We start from the raw sequence: 16,408 nt of genomic DNA, 5'->3' as shown, positions 1-16,408 counted from the left end.
TATTATCAATGACTATCATATTCTTTCAAGGGAGCATAATTGAATCCTTATTCTGTATATCTTTTTGTAACATAACAGGTAGTCAGAAAATAAATATTCACTTACCCTGATTTTTAAAGGTCTCCATCAATGTTTGAGTGATGTTCATCAGAAAAGATAACGGCAAACGCTCATTTGCCAGGATGCTTTCTAAAGCCTATCAATTGTAAAATATAATACAGACTTTCAAAGTTCATGCTACTATTTTTAAAAATAAAATCTAGTAATAGTTTACATTCTGGTATAAATCACTTGTTTCTATATTGCTTCACTATAGTATCATTTGACCCCAGGAGATATGGAGCTATAAAGAGAAAAAATATAAATGCCAATGAAATAAGTCTTTTGTTTATGATAGGTCTTATTACAAAAATGGCCATACTTCACAAACTAGATTTATGCACTGGGTAAACACAGAAACCGTGTTGTAAGTAAATCCAGTTTGGAATTATTTTTAAATAATTTTATGTCATGCAGTCCTCATTCAGGTAGTACATGTACAGTAGCTGCTGAGGGCTGAAATCAAATCTATAACAAGCAGGAGAGAAAATCAAGACCCACCACCATCAAACCTACACAGTGACAGAAAATAGAGCAACTCCCTTTCTTATATTCTCTTTTCCAATTTAAATAATTACAATATGCATACAGTATTCTGCCTTTCCTCCAGTATAGTCAAATTCCTTCCTGTCAGCACCAAGAAGGACAAAAAATTGAAGCTAAAATCTCCTAGAAAAACATTCTAATCACCAATATAAAAAAGAAGTTCAATTTTTTTTTTAACAGAGTTAACAACCATTAATTTGCAGATATAAAGCAGATTAATCTGCCACATAATGCATTTCCTAATTACCTGTTTTTTAGTAGAAGGATATTTAACATCTAGTATTAATTCCTTTACTTCCATCTCAACCGTATCTGGAAACAAAGATAAGAAATATAATTTCAAAAAAACATTGAGGCAAGAGGTTCTATATTCAAATTCTTCCTTTCGTAAATGACAAGGAATAGAATATTATTTGCTTAAGGCCAAATACTTCACCGACAGCTACTTCTGACTGATATAAACTTAAAATTCCTGTTTTTTCTGCTGTGTCACGGGACATCACAATGATCGTCATCTGTTTGCATTGCAGAAAAGTCAGGATTTGCTCCAATCCGGTCAACACCAAGTAAAATAGTCTGTGTTTCTTCTAATCCTCTTATCTCAAGTGGTTGGTCGAAATGTGTTTCTCTAGTACCCTGATTGCTTTTAGAAGTTAGCTTCCTCTTTTTAACAACAACCTCCAGGACGGTTAATGTGTTTCCCTAAAAATAAGACTGGATCTCATTTTCTTTAGACTTCCAAAATAAGGATTTGGCCTTATTTTCGGGGAAGTCATATTATTTTTGAGGTGCAGGAGACTGCAAGTGTGGTAACCTCATGGCTGCTGCTGTGTTGCAATATTTTCAGGGAGGACTTATTTTGGGGGAGGGCTTATTTTTAGTACATGCCCTCAAAAGCCTGATTGGGCTTATTATCTGGGGAGGACTTATTTTCAGGGAAACAGGGTAATTACACTGAAGCCATTGAACTGTGATCAAAACTACTACAAACACTGGCACAGAAAAGTAAGAAAATAGAGTAAGGCAAGTGAACGCTTGAGAAAGAAATTCACTGATAACTGATGCTTCAACGCACCATTCATACTTCCATAATGTAGACTTATATTATTATTAGGTTTTTTATCCCATCTTTATTTATGAGTAACTCAAGGCGGTGAACATATGTAATACAGGTAGACATCGAGTTAAGACCACAACTGAATCCAAAATTTCCATTACTAAGCAAGACAGTTAAATGAGTTTTGGGCCATTGAATGAACTTTCTTGCCACAGTTAAATGAATCACTGCATTTGTTAAGTTAGTAACATGGCTGTTATATGAATTTGGCTTTCCAGTTGACTTTGCTTGTCAGACGGTCATAAAAAGTGATCACATGACCCTAGGACAAAGCATATGCCATAAAGACACACTAGCCGCCAAGTATCCCAATTTTGATTGCGTGACCCACATAAACACAAACATTCTACCATGGTAGCAAACACATTTAAAGCAGTCTATCAAATAACCTATGATTTGATTTTCCTCCGCCAAAGTAATGTTGAACTAAGTGCAATTTTAGAAATATTGTAATTTGAAAGATTTAGTATTTAAATATTTCCTAATCATATTGGAAGATTATACATTTTATTGTGCCATTCTAAAGTGACAGTTATCAAAACTGAGGTCCTCATGCAGGCTGCAATTCTATTTATATGCTGGCTACCACAAAATTAGGCCCAATTGCACAAGGTATTGGTGTTTATACTTTTTGCACAGGAGGCACAGCATTGCATTAACTACACAACACTAAATGAGGTTCAATCACCTTAAATAAAACTGTAGTCTCATCATATTATGACCTTTAAAAAGACACCAGTATTATGATCTTGAATAGGAACAAAGACAAAACCTACCCAAATTTAATGTTTTAGCTTTCAGCAAGGCAGCCAATTTCTTCAATAGATGCATATCCTTTGCTCGCTCACTCTTCTTGTCACTGAAAATATTAAAAATGTATACAATTATTTGTCTGCAACTGTGGTTGAAAAATAATAATTTGCCATTGCACTGATTTCTCTGTCAACTTTACTGAACAGGTCAGTTATGAAATATCAAAAACACTTGTCAGGCTGCCCCGACTTCCTTAGGAAGAAATGGATGCATAAGAGGCAACTGTGAGTTCACATCATTGTGGATATAATAATGATTTTACACGTAGATGGAATCCAGTCTCAATATCTGACTATGTGATGAACCATAACCATTTATTAAACTTATGTGTCTGCACGACTTTCAATACATCTGGGCAGCTTGCCACAATCCAAGAAATTACATAAAATTAATAAAAGATAAATATAAAACATGGCAAACAGTATGAAGCAAGGGGGGCTTACTCTCCCTCACCAAAGGCTGGTGATGATAACGGGCCACCCAGATCTTGGGGAGGGGGGCACCTCATTCCAGAGGTCTGAAAAAGGGGAGTACACCCCCTTCAAATAACCAATTAAAAAGAAATTGTCATCTGATAACCTCCCTCACCATAGTGCTCGCCAATAGGGCTAGGGTCACCCTATGTTCACAGAAAGTTATACCACTTTTCATTAGATAAGCACTACTTAATACAAATGCATATTTCAAGAAATATTATGAGCAAAAATGTATAAAAGCAAGATGGTGAGAATTCTATACTGTTGTTTTAGTAATGAAATAATAGTAATACTATTACAAGGGGGAAAATCTGGCTTTTCAGAAAGTGCTGTTATTATAAGTGAATTTGCTAGAGAAAAAATCCTAGTATCTCTCAGAACTGGGAACTGAGTATGTTAGACTAACCAATATCTCCACATTTTTAAAAAAACCTTTATAATTCATCTCATAATATTGACTTAGTATAATTATGCAACATAAAACTCAAGAAGTCTTACCTCAGAGCTAAATGGAAAGGTACGTGAACTGTTTTTACTGTTCCTGATACTGGATCAACAAGGCAGATCTGATAAGTCTGAGGCTGCCAACCCTGACTTGTTACGCTGTTCAACCCCATTATTTTATAGCCAGGATACAGCAATCTAAATATGGGTTTGATAAATATAATAAAAAACATAATGATCAACATATATTTTTGTACAAAACTATTGGCTTTAAAATATCAATATTTCAAACTCATAAATAAATAAGGTGCACACATCTCATATTATATTGGACAATTCCTGGGTAAATGCAGTTTGTCAATTTGCTTGCAGATTTGAAAGTATTATCCCACATCTTTAATTTTTCTGGATTGTATGTGCATGCATAAAGCATATAGCTAGCAAATAAGAGCCCTGAATGAAGAGATGAGATGGCATTTTGATGAGCTTAATTTCAATTATTTTTCTGGAGACTATTCCGTCTTACATTTTAAAATCTCTTCTATTACCAAAAATGTCTTACCTGCAGTGTTTTCCTACGTTGAAGGCTCCAACCCTTGGACCTTGTTGGGTACTCCATACTTCCAAAATTCCTCTCCTAGGAGCATAAATCACAAGGAACTGAGCCACTCTGCTTGGTCCCTGAGGAGTACTAGGAGAAGAAAAGTCTATCTTTATCGATTCCCTTTCATGTAGATCTTCTGCAATCTGAATCCAACCAACCTGTGCATCACGATAGCCTGTGTGTGAAGGATAAATGGGTTAAGATGCTAGCTATGTTTGGGTGTAATGGCTAGTTACACTGCTGGACTAAGAGTGAGGAGATGCAGATTTTAATCCTCCTTTCGATGTGGAACACAAAGTGGTGACTTTAGACCAGTCTCTCTTAGACTCTAGACTGGGAAGTTAAAAATACAACCGGACCACTGTAGTAAATTACAATCTATAATCTGCAAATGGAGTGGTCTTTATCCTGAATGGATTGATTCAGGCTAGTAATAATCGTATCTGTGTAAAACAAAATATATGAGAATTCAACACTACACTGCAATGTTACTATTCCAGAGCTCATCTTTACACTTCACAGTCCTTTGTAAATCTAAATATCTGATATTTTAAACACCAACATTCACTATTTTAAAATTCCTACTTAAAACTGAAATAAAAATTATCTCTCAAATAAATGTGACCATTATTTCCCCCCCCCCAACTTATTAAAAGATGCTCAAACGATACCTTTCCACATGCGAACAGAAAGACCTCTTGCAACATCCAATAGAAGAATCCTTCCAAAATCATCAGTAATTGCTGCTAAAGAATTACAAGGTGACAAACATATCCTTTCTCCATGTCGACGAGAATCTGGGATTCCAAACCTAGTCAAATAAAAGCAAATCTAGAAAACAATCTCTAAATTTGGCTCCCCAATTACTAAATAAAGTAATAATACCAGCTGGTTTATATTCGAGTTGAGAAACACCTTGGAATTTCAGGGCTGTTGGCTAACCTGGGAAATCAGGGCAATCATTTATGGGCAGTGTTATCTTTCAAAGTCAAATTTTAAACTTATAGAAATTTGGAGTTTGGGTAAGAATTTCAAGACAATCTAATAGGGGCAGGTGCAAAACATACAAAATAAACAATACATAAATTTCTGTTGAACTATAATCCTCACTTTTTTTGGCTTTTTCTTAGACATTATGAACTATAAACCTAATTAATGATTAAGTCTTTGAGAACCCAAATGTAGTTTACTGAAAACCATCCTTTAGGATAATGTTTATTTCTAAGTCCAGGGCGAGGATTTTTTTTTGTTACCAAAGTTATCCAGAGCTCACAATTATTCCACAAAAAATTAATTTTTGTTACACTAAGATCTAACTGCCATTCCAATAAAATTGCAACAATATAAGAATCCCATATACGCCCAGAGTAAAGAGCAAAATGCTAGCTTCAGTCAATCTATTTCTACATAGGAAGAATCTCTTCGAGATAAAACAGCTGCAGCTGGAGAAAAATAGAAACATCTTTATTGTGCACAAAACTGCTTGGATGAAATATATGTAGTCTGCATATATCTCGTTCATATATGGTTATGGCTCAAGCATCCTCAGGGAATAATGGCAACACTGGTAATGAAATTATCTCATAATCTCTCTGGAAAAAGTATTTTAAAAGACTTGCCTCACAGGTAAAGGAGTTGCAGGTTCAACCTTGGGTTTCTGCTTTTGCACAGGCTCTTCTTCCTGTTTGTTTTTCCAGCCAAGCCAGCCGCTTCAATGCAAAGATTAAAATTTCAATGCTTCAGTTTAGAGGAAACACACAAAAGGAGTAAATTGACTGCATCTTCCATCTATTATACATTACCTAGCAGCATTAAAGAATGCAGATGTCAGCTTACTTGCAACGGTGAAAGCAACATGAGACAATAATGGCTGTGAACTGCCCTAAAGAGAAGATAAAAATGCTGTTGTTTATAAATAGTGAAAAATAATTGACTCCTTTTTATTAACCTTTGTTCTGAGAACTTTGTTTACAGAAATAAAACTGTCTGTAAGGAATAACTAACTTTCATCCTGCATCATCTGCTAAATTATATTATTTCAAAAGAAGAAATTAACCTTTTTTGATAATGTTCTAACTATACAGAAAAAGGTTTAAGAGCATCGAATTTTGCAGGCTTAAAAATGTATTATTTTGGTCAAAAGTATATGGTGACAATGTTATTTTATTTACAAATTATTATTTATTTAACAGGAAAGAATTGTACCGAGTAACATATAGTGATTGTTATAGAATATAAACTCATATTATCAACTATTAACAATTCCCTATATATAATAATCATACTGTGTAAGAAAATTACACAGAATAGGAAAAAAGGAGCCCCAAATAGCATTATTGAATAATATGCTCAATATTTATACAACTTCCTAGCATAAAAATCTTAAATGTTAACATAAGTGACCAGAGGTAGAAGACATAATAGGGGTAGAAGTATACATTTCTGCAAAAAATAAGAGAAGACCATAGCAAGATCCACGAATTATGGTGTGCCATAGCAGCATTCGCTTTGAAACCCATCAACCACATATAAAACAGTGTTTCAGAAAGTCAGATATTAATTGGCAGAATATACCCTGAGCCCCAGAATTTATTTTAATAGGGATTACTTTATTTCTTAAAGTAAGGACTTTTACACAAATCTATGCAAAGTTCAGTTCTAGAAATGGTGATAAACTATAGGTAGTTCTTGAGTTATGACAGCAATTGGGATTGCCAAGCGATGTGGTTGTAAAGTGTGATATCAAGTGACTGCATTGCTAGCACTAACTTGAGATGTGGCTTGTTAAACACAAAGTAGAGGGAGTCCTAAGTAAGAAGCGGGGAGGGGATGCTTCAGGGAACTGGGGGAGGCCCAGGGAGGTTCAGCATAGTGTGGGATAGAGGGAGAAGAGCGGGAAATATGCATATGAACATACGAAGATACAAGGTGCATGCATGTGTTTGTGCAAACATAGGGAGGCTGAGGGAAGGCGGGCACTGATGGATGTGTTCCTGTGTGTAAGGGCAGAGAAGCCCAAGAAAGACACAGTAAATGTGAGTGAAGAAACTGAGGGAGACAACTTACTAGAATGACTTGCTACCTTCCCTGCTGGATTCTCAATTGATTATGCTTGTGAGAAGCCAACATAGAAGGTCAGCAATCGCAATCACATAACCAGGGATGCTGCAACCGGTGGTTAAGTGTGAGCTGGTTGCCAAGAATCCTAACCTAGTTCTATAGTACAATAGCCAGAATTTCAAGAACAGTAAATACCTTCATTCAGTGCCATAACTTTGAACAATCACTAAATAAATAATCATAATTCAAGGACTACCTGTAAACTAATTAGACTATAGATGACCTAGAGAGGACTCATCAAATCATAACATAATTTCTGCTTTTCCCATTCAAAAACTTCATTGAAACTAAGACTATTCGTTAAAAGTTCAGCTTTGAAACCTTAACAGCAACTTCTTCCTTGCAGTTCTATTGGAAAGGACAGAGGGGGTAGGTTCCCAAGCTTTACGCTTCAGATTGAGCATAATATTTCAAATGTAATCAATTCCATCCACCAGAAAGAATTTTTATTAATTTATCAAAGATATATCCAGGATGCTTTATGTACTACTGTAGCAGTTGTTAAAAAAAACATTACTCTGGTTTCCTTTTTTTCCTTTAAAAAAATAGGAATGTGAATTTCCAATTTCCAAGCTAGTGAGGCATAACCATATATTATGGGTACAATATATATTCTACATAAGAATCTTGCAAAAGGTGCGTAAGCAGGAAAATATACACTAAGCATGAAAGGTTTAAATTTTTTTTTAAAGTTTCCTAGTTGACACCTGATGACTGCATCCATATAGTTTTCTTGGCAACTATACAAAGGTTATTTGATATTGCCATCTTCTAGGAAATATTTCTCAATCTACCCTACAGATATGAATTTGCAGGAATGCCTCTGGGTGTTATCCAAGCCCATATGACATTAACCAAGATTGAGTAGATACTGCCCCCTGCTGTGGCCCTCTGGGGAAATTTCTTACCTGAGGAATGTGTGTTCAGTTCTAGAGCAATGTTCATTAAATTCTACCCTACAGAAATTATTTAGGTTCTTTTCCCTCCAAAAATTCATGCTGTTACCTTTGGAGAGGGGGAAGGCACAAGAGAGTTTGGTTTCTGCAATTGTTAAATATGTGGAAGATTGTAATGTGAACTAGGTCACCAAACCAGTAGATCCTGATCGACAATAATATCATTATGCAGGTGAAAGTTTTTTTAATTAAAAAGTAAACTGCTCTTAGTTTCATTTTCTTGGTCCTTGGTCTAAGACTGTAATAATATCCATATTATTACAGCATGTTAATAATATGCTGCTAATTTCCATTAGCAGCAAAGCAAAAAAGAAAAAACCATAACAGAGTCAACAAGAAAAGAAGTGGGAATTATGGGAGTTGAATTATGGAAGTCTTAAAATTGCCAAGTTTGGGGATCCCTGATCCAGCCCATTGCATCTTACACTTCCTGATTGAGCAAGTTCTTTACCTCAAGGGCATAGAAGAATCCAGTGAAAGGATTAGACCCCACAGTAATATATTGAGACATAGCAGGAGGATTGTTCTTTATAGCTGCATTAAATCCGCCAATAGTGGAAGCTGTCTTCATCTGATCAAAAGGTGATAAAGTCATGATACCTATATGAGATAATGAAAATAAAGCTCTAAAAAGAAATTTCTCAGATCCTAATATCTGTTCTGGAATTGATCCAAATACTGTATGTTCAATATTTTAAGGATTCCTAACCTATACACAGCTCTGTCTCCTAACCACACTCCTAACAATCATTCTTGTGGGAGAAGTCCCAAGGAGAAGAACTGGACCTTCAGCCAATATCAAACTCCGTGCTTTGACTTCAATTTTAGGCATCCTGTTTCTATTCTGAGAAGTGCATTGGCTACCTTCTGAGAGCTGCTGGTATAGAATTTAGAAATGTAGTTTGGGGCACATCAGCAATTCCACCTGGCTTCATACAGTACCTGGGCTAAGGTTTTAGCTCAAAACAGTTTCAAAGCAGGCAGTATTAATTCATCTCCTTTGGTAAAATAGAATTATTTGATAGCATTTGTAGATCTTAATGCTGTCTCAGAGAAGTCTATCTGCAGATTATCAGTCCTTGCTTTAAACTCTCTCCAGTACAATATGCATGATTTCTTTTTAAAAAAGTAATTCATGGTGAATAAGGATAACAATTCAGTAAGGATGATCAATGTAATACTTACCAACACTAACGTGATCAACAATAGTATCCACATCTTGCAAACCCCACTTCTTATAGGCTAGTGGAGGTGGCTGAACATTTTCATTGCCTGCAGCTGTAGCTGGCCAATTGATTAGACATAAATTAGAAAGAATAGTTATTTTTAAAATGTTTAACATGGATTAGTCAACACGTAATGTATTACAAAAATATTTTTAGTTATAAAGAACAGAATAAATTGCACTGTTTATATTGCAGGTGCCCAGTTCTGAAAAATGTTGCTAAGAAAACTGCAAGGACTTGCCTCTGGAATCACCAGGAATCAAGACTGACTTGAAAGCATAAGAAACCTTTATTAAAAAAAGAAAAACTACTAAAACTTAAACCCTACATGTAACTTGCTTATGAGTACAGTAAGTCCTGCCAAGCTCAACAGACCTACTTCCATGTAAACATACATACAATTCTAGCTACTATAGCACATTAAAGGAGTAAACAAAATTAAAATCCTTGCTCAACTCCATTTAGCTGATAGTCTTTAGAAATCCACAGGAGTTTTGCAAGGATGTAGGTTGCTATCATAATAGTTAGCTTATACGTTATATATATATATATTGGTATGTTTCTTTTTTTTCCCCTACAAACTATCTAGAGATACTGTGTGTGAAAATTATTAAGCCCTCTTACTTTTTTAGAAAATGCAGCAATTAACAAGGAATTTATCTAGTTCACGCCAGCACACTATTCAGGTACTAACATACAAAAAGTGTGAATTAAAAAAATAAATATCCAATGTTGCAAGATTTGGAAGAATTCATTCCTGGTACCTGGCACAATCATATGTGAAAAACTTATAAAGTCAAAAATCTGAAATTTCACACAAGAACACTGAAACCTTATGAGAACATGCATACACGTATATTAAAGCAAGCTTGTATTAAACTTAGGGGTTTTATAACACTAAGGGTTTCACAAGCAGTACATTGCTATGCCCTGAACAAACTGTATGATCGAAAAGTAAAACCATGTCCTTTTATAGCAAGTATTGCAAAGAAAGAAACTATTTTAATAAGGCTGAACATACCCCTGGCTACTTGATTTCGACAAGCCCGGAGAGACTGAAATAAGCTAAAACCGTCAATTGTCACAATTGCTGAAGGATATAGGATGCTCAGTTCCTCATTCTAAATAAAAAGAAAGATACTAATCACTTTGAGGCAAAAACAGTATATATGCAAGTACCCAAATATGCTATCCTGTTTACTATTTCTACAGAAGTACTAAGTCCCCTCCCAGAGAGACAGTCTATGGACATTGCTGCAGCAGCAGCAATATCTGACTCTAGCTATTGCTAGAGCACAAATAGCTGCTGGAATTAATATTCTGTATTTTTCAGAGTATAAGACACGCCTTTCTCCCTTAAAAAAGAGGCTGAAAATCTGGGTGCGTCTTATACACTGAATACAGCATTTTTTGCCTCCTGAAACCCTTCCCCCTTCACCAAAATGGCCTTGCGTAGCTTGTAGGAGGCTTTCGGAGAGGTCCTGGAGGCTAGGAAGGGCAGAAATGAGCAAAAAAAACCCATTTTTTCCTCAGTTTTGCCTCCCACAGCCCCCAGGAGCACTCTATAAGCTTCCTAAATGATATCCATGCCCTTTTGGGGGGGGGGGGGCATTTTTGGAAGGTTTGCAGAGTGCACAAAAACTTTTTTTTTTAATTTGCCTTTTCAAAACCTTGGTGCGTCTTATACTCCGAAAAATACATTAAATTTTATACAGCACAATTCTCTAATATTTTAGTGAGGCATAGAATATAAGGTATCACTGATGCTGTCCTTAGCTCAGCAAGCAAATAGTCAATGGAACACTATTGTATATCTCTAGTGTCAACATATTCCAGTGAAACACAGTACAAGAGACAAAATGAAAATCTGTGTATTTAAGGACTATACAGCCTGAGTTTAACCCACAAAATGGGCTGCTAATGCTGAACTATGATTTATATTTGCAAATATAAGCATACCTAGCCATAAATATTTTAAAAGCAAGCTGGACTTCAGAAATATTTACAGATGAGAGAACAGTTAGTTTTGTTACAATTTCAGTACTTTGTGTATCTATTTTTATACCTGTTCTGTTACTCCAGGATGGCGTGGAATCTCATAAGTTCTACATTTCAGCTGCAGAACAGGATCTTCATTTAAAAGCTGTGCCAGAAGTAATACTCCACTCTTTAAAAAAATGAAAACATAGCAACATGCACATTAATAATTTTATAGGAATAAAATTCAAAATATTTTCTGCTACAATTCAGTAAATTAATTATTAATACAAATACATCAAACCCTGTATATGTTTTATAATTGTTTTAGCTTTTTTTCTTTATGTGTGTTTTCTTTTGAGCAAGTGGTGGTTATTTTTAATTATTTGTGACATCCATAATCATGTAGAGCCATGATGTGCAGCTCTATAAATAGAATGAATAAATGAACATTGCTTTGAAGGGTGCTGATTGTTCCATTTTGTTTTTTATGTTTCTCACCTCCTTTATGAACTTGAATAGTTACATATATATGCCTGCTATCAAGATACAATTTGTTTATTCAATCAATAACCAGCAACATAAAATAATAAACCAAAATAAACAATTACAATTACAATTAGTATCGACAAGAAATAGCTGCAGTTATATATTGGCAACTGTAAAATAAATCAAATTTGGTATATTCTCAAAGAAGCAATGCAAAATGAGAAGTTGTGGTGCAACCTGACCCATAGAATCGCCAGGAGTTGGACATGACTGAATGGATAACCTCATCATCATTTACCTAGCACTAATAAATCTAATATAACTATACACTAAAAAAATATGCCTTCCAACTGTGAAGATACATCTTTCCATGGTCTTGCATGACTGCTCTCCGCAGATTGTGCATGATTCCAGCTAAAGGCACATTTGGTTTGGGGAGTTTCCAACAGGTGCTATGGGCATATCCTGGTACTCTGAATGACATTTTGCCCTTCAATAGTGAGTCAATGTACACCCTAAATTGGCTTGTTTTTCAAGACTCATTCTCCAAGAAAAAAATCTAAAGGCTAAAAACAAAACCTTTCCATTACAACTACCAAAACCTGACAGCACAGAATATACTCTCTACCCCTACAGTGCTCAAGCCATGGCGCAGCTCTTGGGAAGGACCAATGAGATCATGACGAGTTGGCAACATTTTCTTGGTGTAAGAGCTCATATAGTAAGCTCTTAATTGGGTCAGAAGTAAGGTTCTCCAGATTTCCAAGGGAAGATTATTCCAGATAGAGTCTGACAAGTGAAAAATACTGATTCCAATCTTCCTCCTGCTTCCTGACCTTTCAAATCTCTTCAGTACATGTGGACCAGAGAAGTAAATTATATCTGATACAGGTTATCTTGCAGTTAAGCGGTCACCTAGCAACATCATGCCAGAGGCAACTCTATGTGGCTTACATTATTTTATAGGTTAAAACTAGCACTTTCAATTCTGCTAAAAAACTGCCAGGCGGCAGCCATTACAGAGAAGAGCTCAATGCCCCTCAACATTATATGCATTTGGCAGTTTTCACCTACCACAAGGCTGCTGTTGTATTTTGCAATATCCATGGCATTTCCAAAGGCAGCCTCATGTAGAATGCAATACAATAAACTCTAAAGGTGACAATAGCAAACAACCCAGGAAATAGCTGATGTACCTCAGTATAGAAGCGGACATAGCCAGAGGTGAATCCTACAACAATGCAGGTCCAGTCAGGACGGCCTGTGGAGCTCCTGTCTCATATAAAGAACATGGAATAAATTTTATCAAAACTTATTCTCATATAATGCATGCTTCAGACTTAATAAGATAATTTAACTGTTAAGAAAAGTTTGCACTTACCTCTTTTGACTTGCAAGGGGGATACACAATGCACTGGTTACATATTCACTAGAAGCAAAGTATAAAGATATTAATTTCTTCAAGAATATTTCCCCAGCTAAGACATAAAAAAATTTCTGACGTTTTAAAGAGAAAAAATATATATTTAAGCTGCTGTCCAACTATTGTGACCCAGTTAGTGGGAGTGTGGTCTCCAGAGAATGTGACCCACAGGAACTAAAAAGAATGCCTTTAAAAATCTGAATTATAAACGTTTATACACACACCAGCATTCTTATCTATTCAGTCTTGTCCCTGGCTGCTCCGTTATGATGTGTTTGGTATATACAGTATGCTTTTTAAACCTAGAAGCAGATTAGATTTACAATTTTTCAACATGCCAAATTTGTATAACAGAATGTGCACATCTTTGGCTGCGTGAAAAAGAACTCCAGAGAAGATGTAGGTTCGAAGAAATAGAAACATAGAGTACTTTATTTTTAATAATGCTAAATCAATTGTCCCTTTTTCAATAAAGCATGTAAATGGGCAAAATGGTGTATTAACCACAAAACAAACTTATCATGGATAGTATGAAATGTTTAAAAAAGAAATAGTAATATGGTCTGATAACAAATGCTGAGGGGCACACTGAACAGAGAAGAGTAATTGCACTCCCCAATTGAGGGCAGGAATTGAAACCTTTCTATCATCAGCCAGTCTAGGCAACCTCTGCAGTCTTAACTGAGGATATCCAACCCAACAGATCCATCACTGATAATAATCAGATAATCAGATCCATCACTGATAATAATCAGCATAATCAGATCCTCCACATTATTCCTTCAGGAATACAGTACAGGGTCCACTTCACTTATGGCCTACTGTTCCTTTGAGGAAGAGGGACAAAGCACAAAATAAAACTGATGCAGCTGGGGATTCTACAGGAGATTTTTTTTTTTATTATTATTTTTTTTAAAGAAACATACAAAATACCCACACACAAAACTTAGATGAACACTACATTTACACAATACAGTACAAACAGGAACTTCCTGTTTTTTCTAATAGCAATTTCAAATCGATACAATTCTCCTTATGTTATTTCCCCTTCAAGCATATTTCATTTGCATTTCTCCATTTTTAACCCTCTTATTTTACTCATCTATCTACTATATTGGGTGATTATCTCTAGTAAATTTAAATTCTCTTGAGTGCGTGTGTGTGTGTGTGTGTGTGTGTGTGTGTGTGTGTGTGAATTCTTCTTAACTACTATTTTTGGGCTTTATGAACCCTGGATTTCTTTTGTTAATTTGTCCATTTCGACACAGCCCATAACCTTTCTTATTATTTCATCTTAGCTTGGTATTAATTTATTTTTCCATTTCTGAGCAAAGGCAAACTGGATTTCTTTTTATAGCCCTCTTACTTTTTCTTTTCAAGGGAATAAGGCAAGATATAGAGACTAAGACCTGGATGATATATGCCTCTACCCTGTTAAAGAAAGCCATGTGGAGGACTAAATGCAATTGGAGTCCACCTTCCTTCTTTTTTATTACTATTATTATGGTTCATCACATAGTCAGCCAGATTACTTAGACTGGATTTGGCATTTTTTGTCTGCCTATTGAGTCCTTCCGAAGGACCTCCGATAGGCAGAAATGGACATTTGATGGCATTGCAGATATCGTTGCAGGATGCAAGCTGTCCCAGTAAACAACTTGCAGCCTCCTAATGTATTTTTATAAGACTTCACAACTCTGATTATTCTACTACCCGAACCATTCTCAGTATTTGAGGCAGGAAATATAAAAAAATAAAGACACACTCTCAATTTAAGTGAAATTTGTCTTATCACCACTCTCTATGGACCTAGGACAGGGGTCAGCAAACTTAAACATTCAAAGAGCCATTTGGACCCATTTCCACAGAAAAGAAAACACTGGGAGCCACAAAGGTCCTAACTGAAAGTCCCCTGTTCAATTCTGGAGCTGACCGGAAGTTCAGTTCCCCCACCATAGTGTCTCCTCCTAGTGTGGCGTATTTTTTCCTCTATCTGTCATAACCTAAAGCCCTATCAATTATGGAGACAACTGGAAAACCCTCCCCTTGCCATAGAGTCTTCTCCTGGTGCACTGTGCTTCTCTCTCTCCCCCCCCTCCCACCACCACTGGAAGCTCCTCTCAAAATTGTGGCACCGACCGGTGACGGAGCCACAGCAGAGGGAAGAAAGAGCCACATGCGGCTCCAGAGCTGCAGTTTGCTGACCCCTGACCTAGGGCCTTCCCAAAATTTCAAGAACAACACCCAAGTAGCAAGAAATTATCCAACTATACTATAGATAATGTGGTATTGGAAAACAGCAAGGTCAAAAGTAGGAGTTCCCAAAACCTTCTCCTTTCCAAGCTTACATTTCTTCAATGCTGCAAGGGCCATTCCAGCCAAGAGAGCCACTCCAGCCAACTGCAAATTGCATTTCTTCTTTCCCTTTTTCATTCTGTTTCCATTTTGCTGAAGAGAAGAGAGAAATTACAAAAGCTCAGTCTAGCACAATACCAATGAAGAAGAAAAATAAGAGCTCCCAAAAGAAACCAGCATGGCTGCATAAAGAACTCTCTGACAAATTGAAAGACAAAAATATTAAGTATAAAAAGTGGAAACATAACTAAGGCAGAATATCAGCAAATAGCCCGAGCCTGTAAAGATGAAGTAAGGAAAGCTAAGGCTCACAATGAAGAAAGGCTTGCCACAAAAGTAAAAAATAACAAAAAAAAGCTTCTTCCAACATGTTAAAAACAAGAAAAGGGTTAAGAAAACAATTGGTCCATTGCTAGGAGAAAATGACAAGAAGGTGACAAGCAACAGGGAGAAAGCAGAACTATTTAACTCATTTTTTGCATCTGTCTGTACACAAAGGGATAAAACAGTCCAACCTATCAAAAACAGCACCACAAAAATCAGATTAGGAACACAAATTGAAATAGGGAAGAAAATGGTAAGTGAGCACCTGTCTACCCTAGACGAGTTCAAATCAACAGGACCGGATGGATTACACCCCAGGGTTCTGAAGGAACTGGCAGATGAGATCTCAGAACCACTGAACTATATCTTTCAGAGATCCTGGAGCACTGCCAGAGACTGGAAAAGAGCTGATGTAGTTCCCATCTTCAAAAATTGGAAA

At 36.1% G+C, this 16,408-nt stretch overlaps 1 protein-coding gene across 2 annotated transcripts in view; it reads right to left on the bottom strand.

The window, feature by feature from the left end:
- RAB3GAP2 (RAB3 GTPase activating non-catalytic protein subunit 2) overlaps positions 1 to 16,408 on the bottom strand; it is a 53,389-nt gene that overhangs the window by 23,238 nt on the left and 13,743 nt on the right. Inside the window, exons 4-18 of one of the 2 annotated variants that reach the window (XM_032215481.1) lie at positions 15,639 to 15,738; positions 13,249 to 13,296; positions 13,064 to 13,139; positions 11,467 to 11,568; positions 10,423 to 10,522; positions 9,361 to 9,459; positions 8,627 to 8,775; positions 5,902 to 5,981; positions 5,719 to 5,808; positions 4,771 to 4,910; positions 4,058 to 4,274; positions 3,550 to 3,693; positions 2,539 to 2,621; positions 893 to 957; positions 106 to 196 (exon numbers count right to left, since the gene is read on the bottom strand). In XM_032215481.1, coding sequence (XP_032071372.1) covers positions 106 to 196; positions 893 to 957; positions 2,539 to 2,621; positions 3,550 to 3,693; positions 4,058 to 4,274; positions 4,771 to 4,910; positions 5,719 to 5,808; positions 5,902 to 5,981; positions 8,627 to 8,775; positions 9,361 to 9,459; positions 10,423 to 10,522; positions 11,467 to 11,568; positions 13,064 to 13,139; positions 13,249 to 13,296; positions 15,639 to 15,738 — 1,584 coding nt within the window. The remainder of the gene's footprint in view (positions 1 to 105; positions 197 to 892; positions 958 to 2,538; positions 2,622 to 3,549; positions 3,694 to 4,057; positions 4,275 to 4,770; positions 4,911 to 5,718; positions 5,809 to 5,901; positions 5,982 to 8,626; positions 8,776 to 9,360; positions 9,460 to 10,422; positions 10,523 to 11,466; positions 11,569 to 13,063; positions 13,140 to 13,248; positions 13,297 to 15,638; positions 15,739 to 16,408) is intronic. The other variant, XM_032215482.1, reaches the window with a different exon arrangement.

This window comes from Thamnophis elegans, chromosome 4 (assembly GCF_009769535.1).
Source record: "Thamnophis elegans isolate rThaEle1 chromosome 4, rThaEle1.pri, whole genome shotgun sequence".
In the NCBI taxonomy this organism is placed as follows: domain Eukaryota; kingdom Metazoa; phylum Chordata; class Lepidosauria; order Squamata; family Colubridae; genus Thamnophis; species Thamnophis elegans.
The sequence above is the reverse complement of the archived record's forward strand: the minus strand, read 5'-3'. Positions and strand labels throughout refer to the sequence as shown.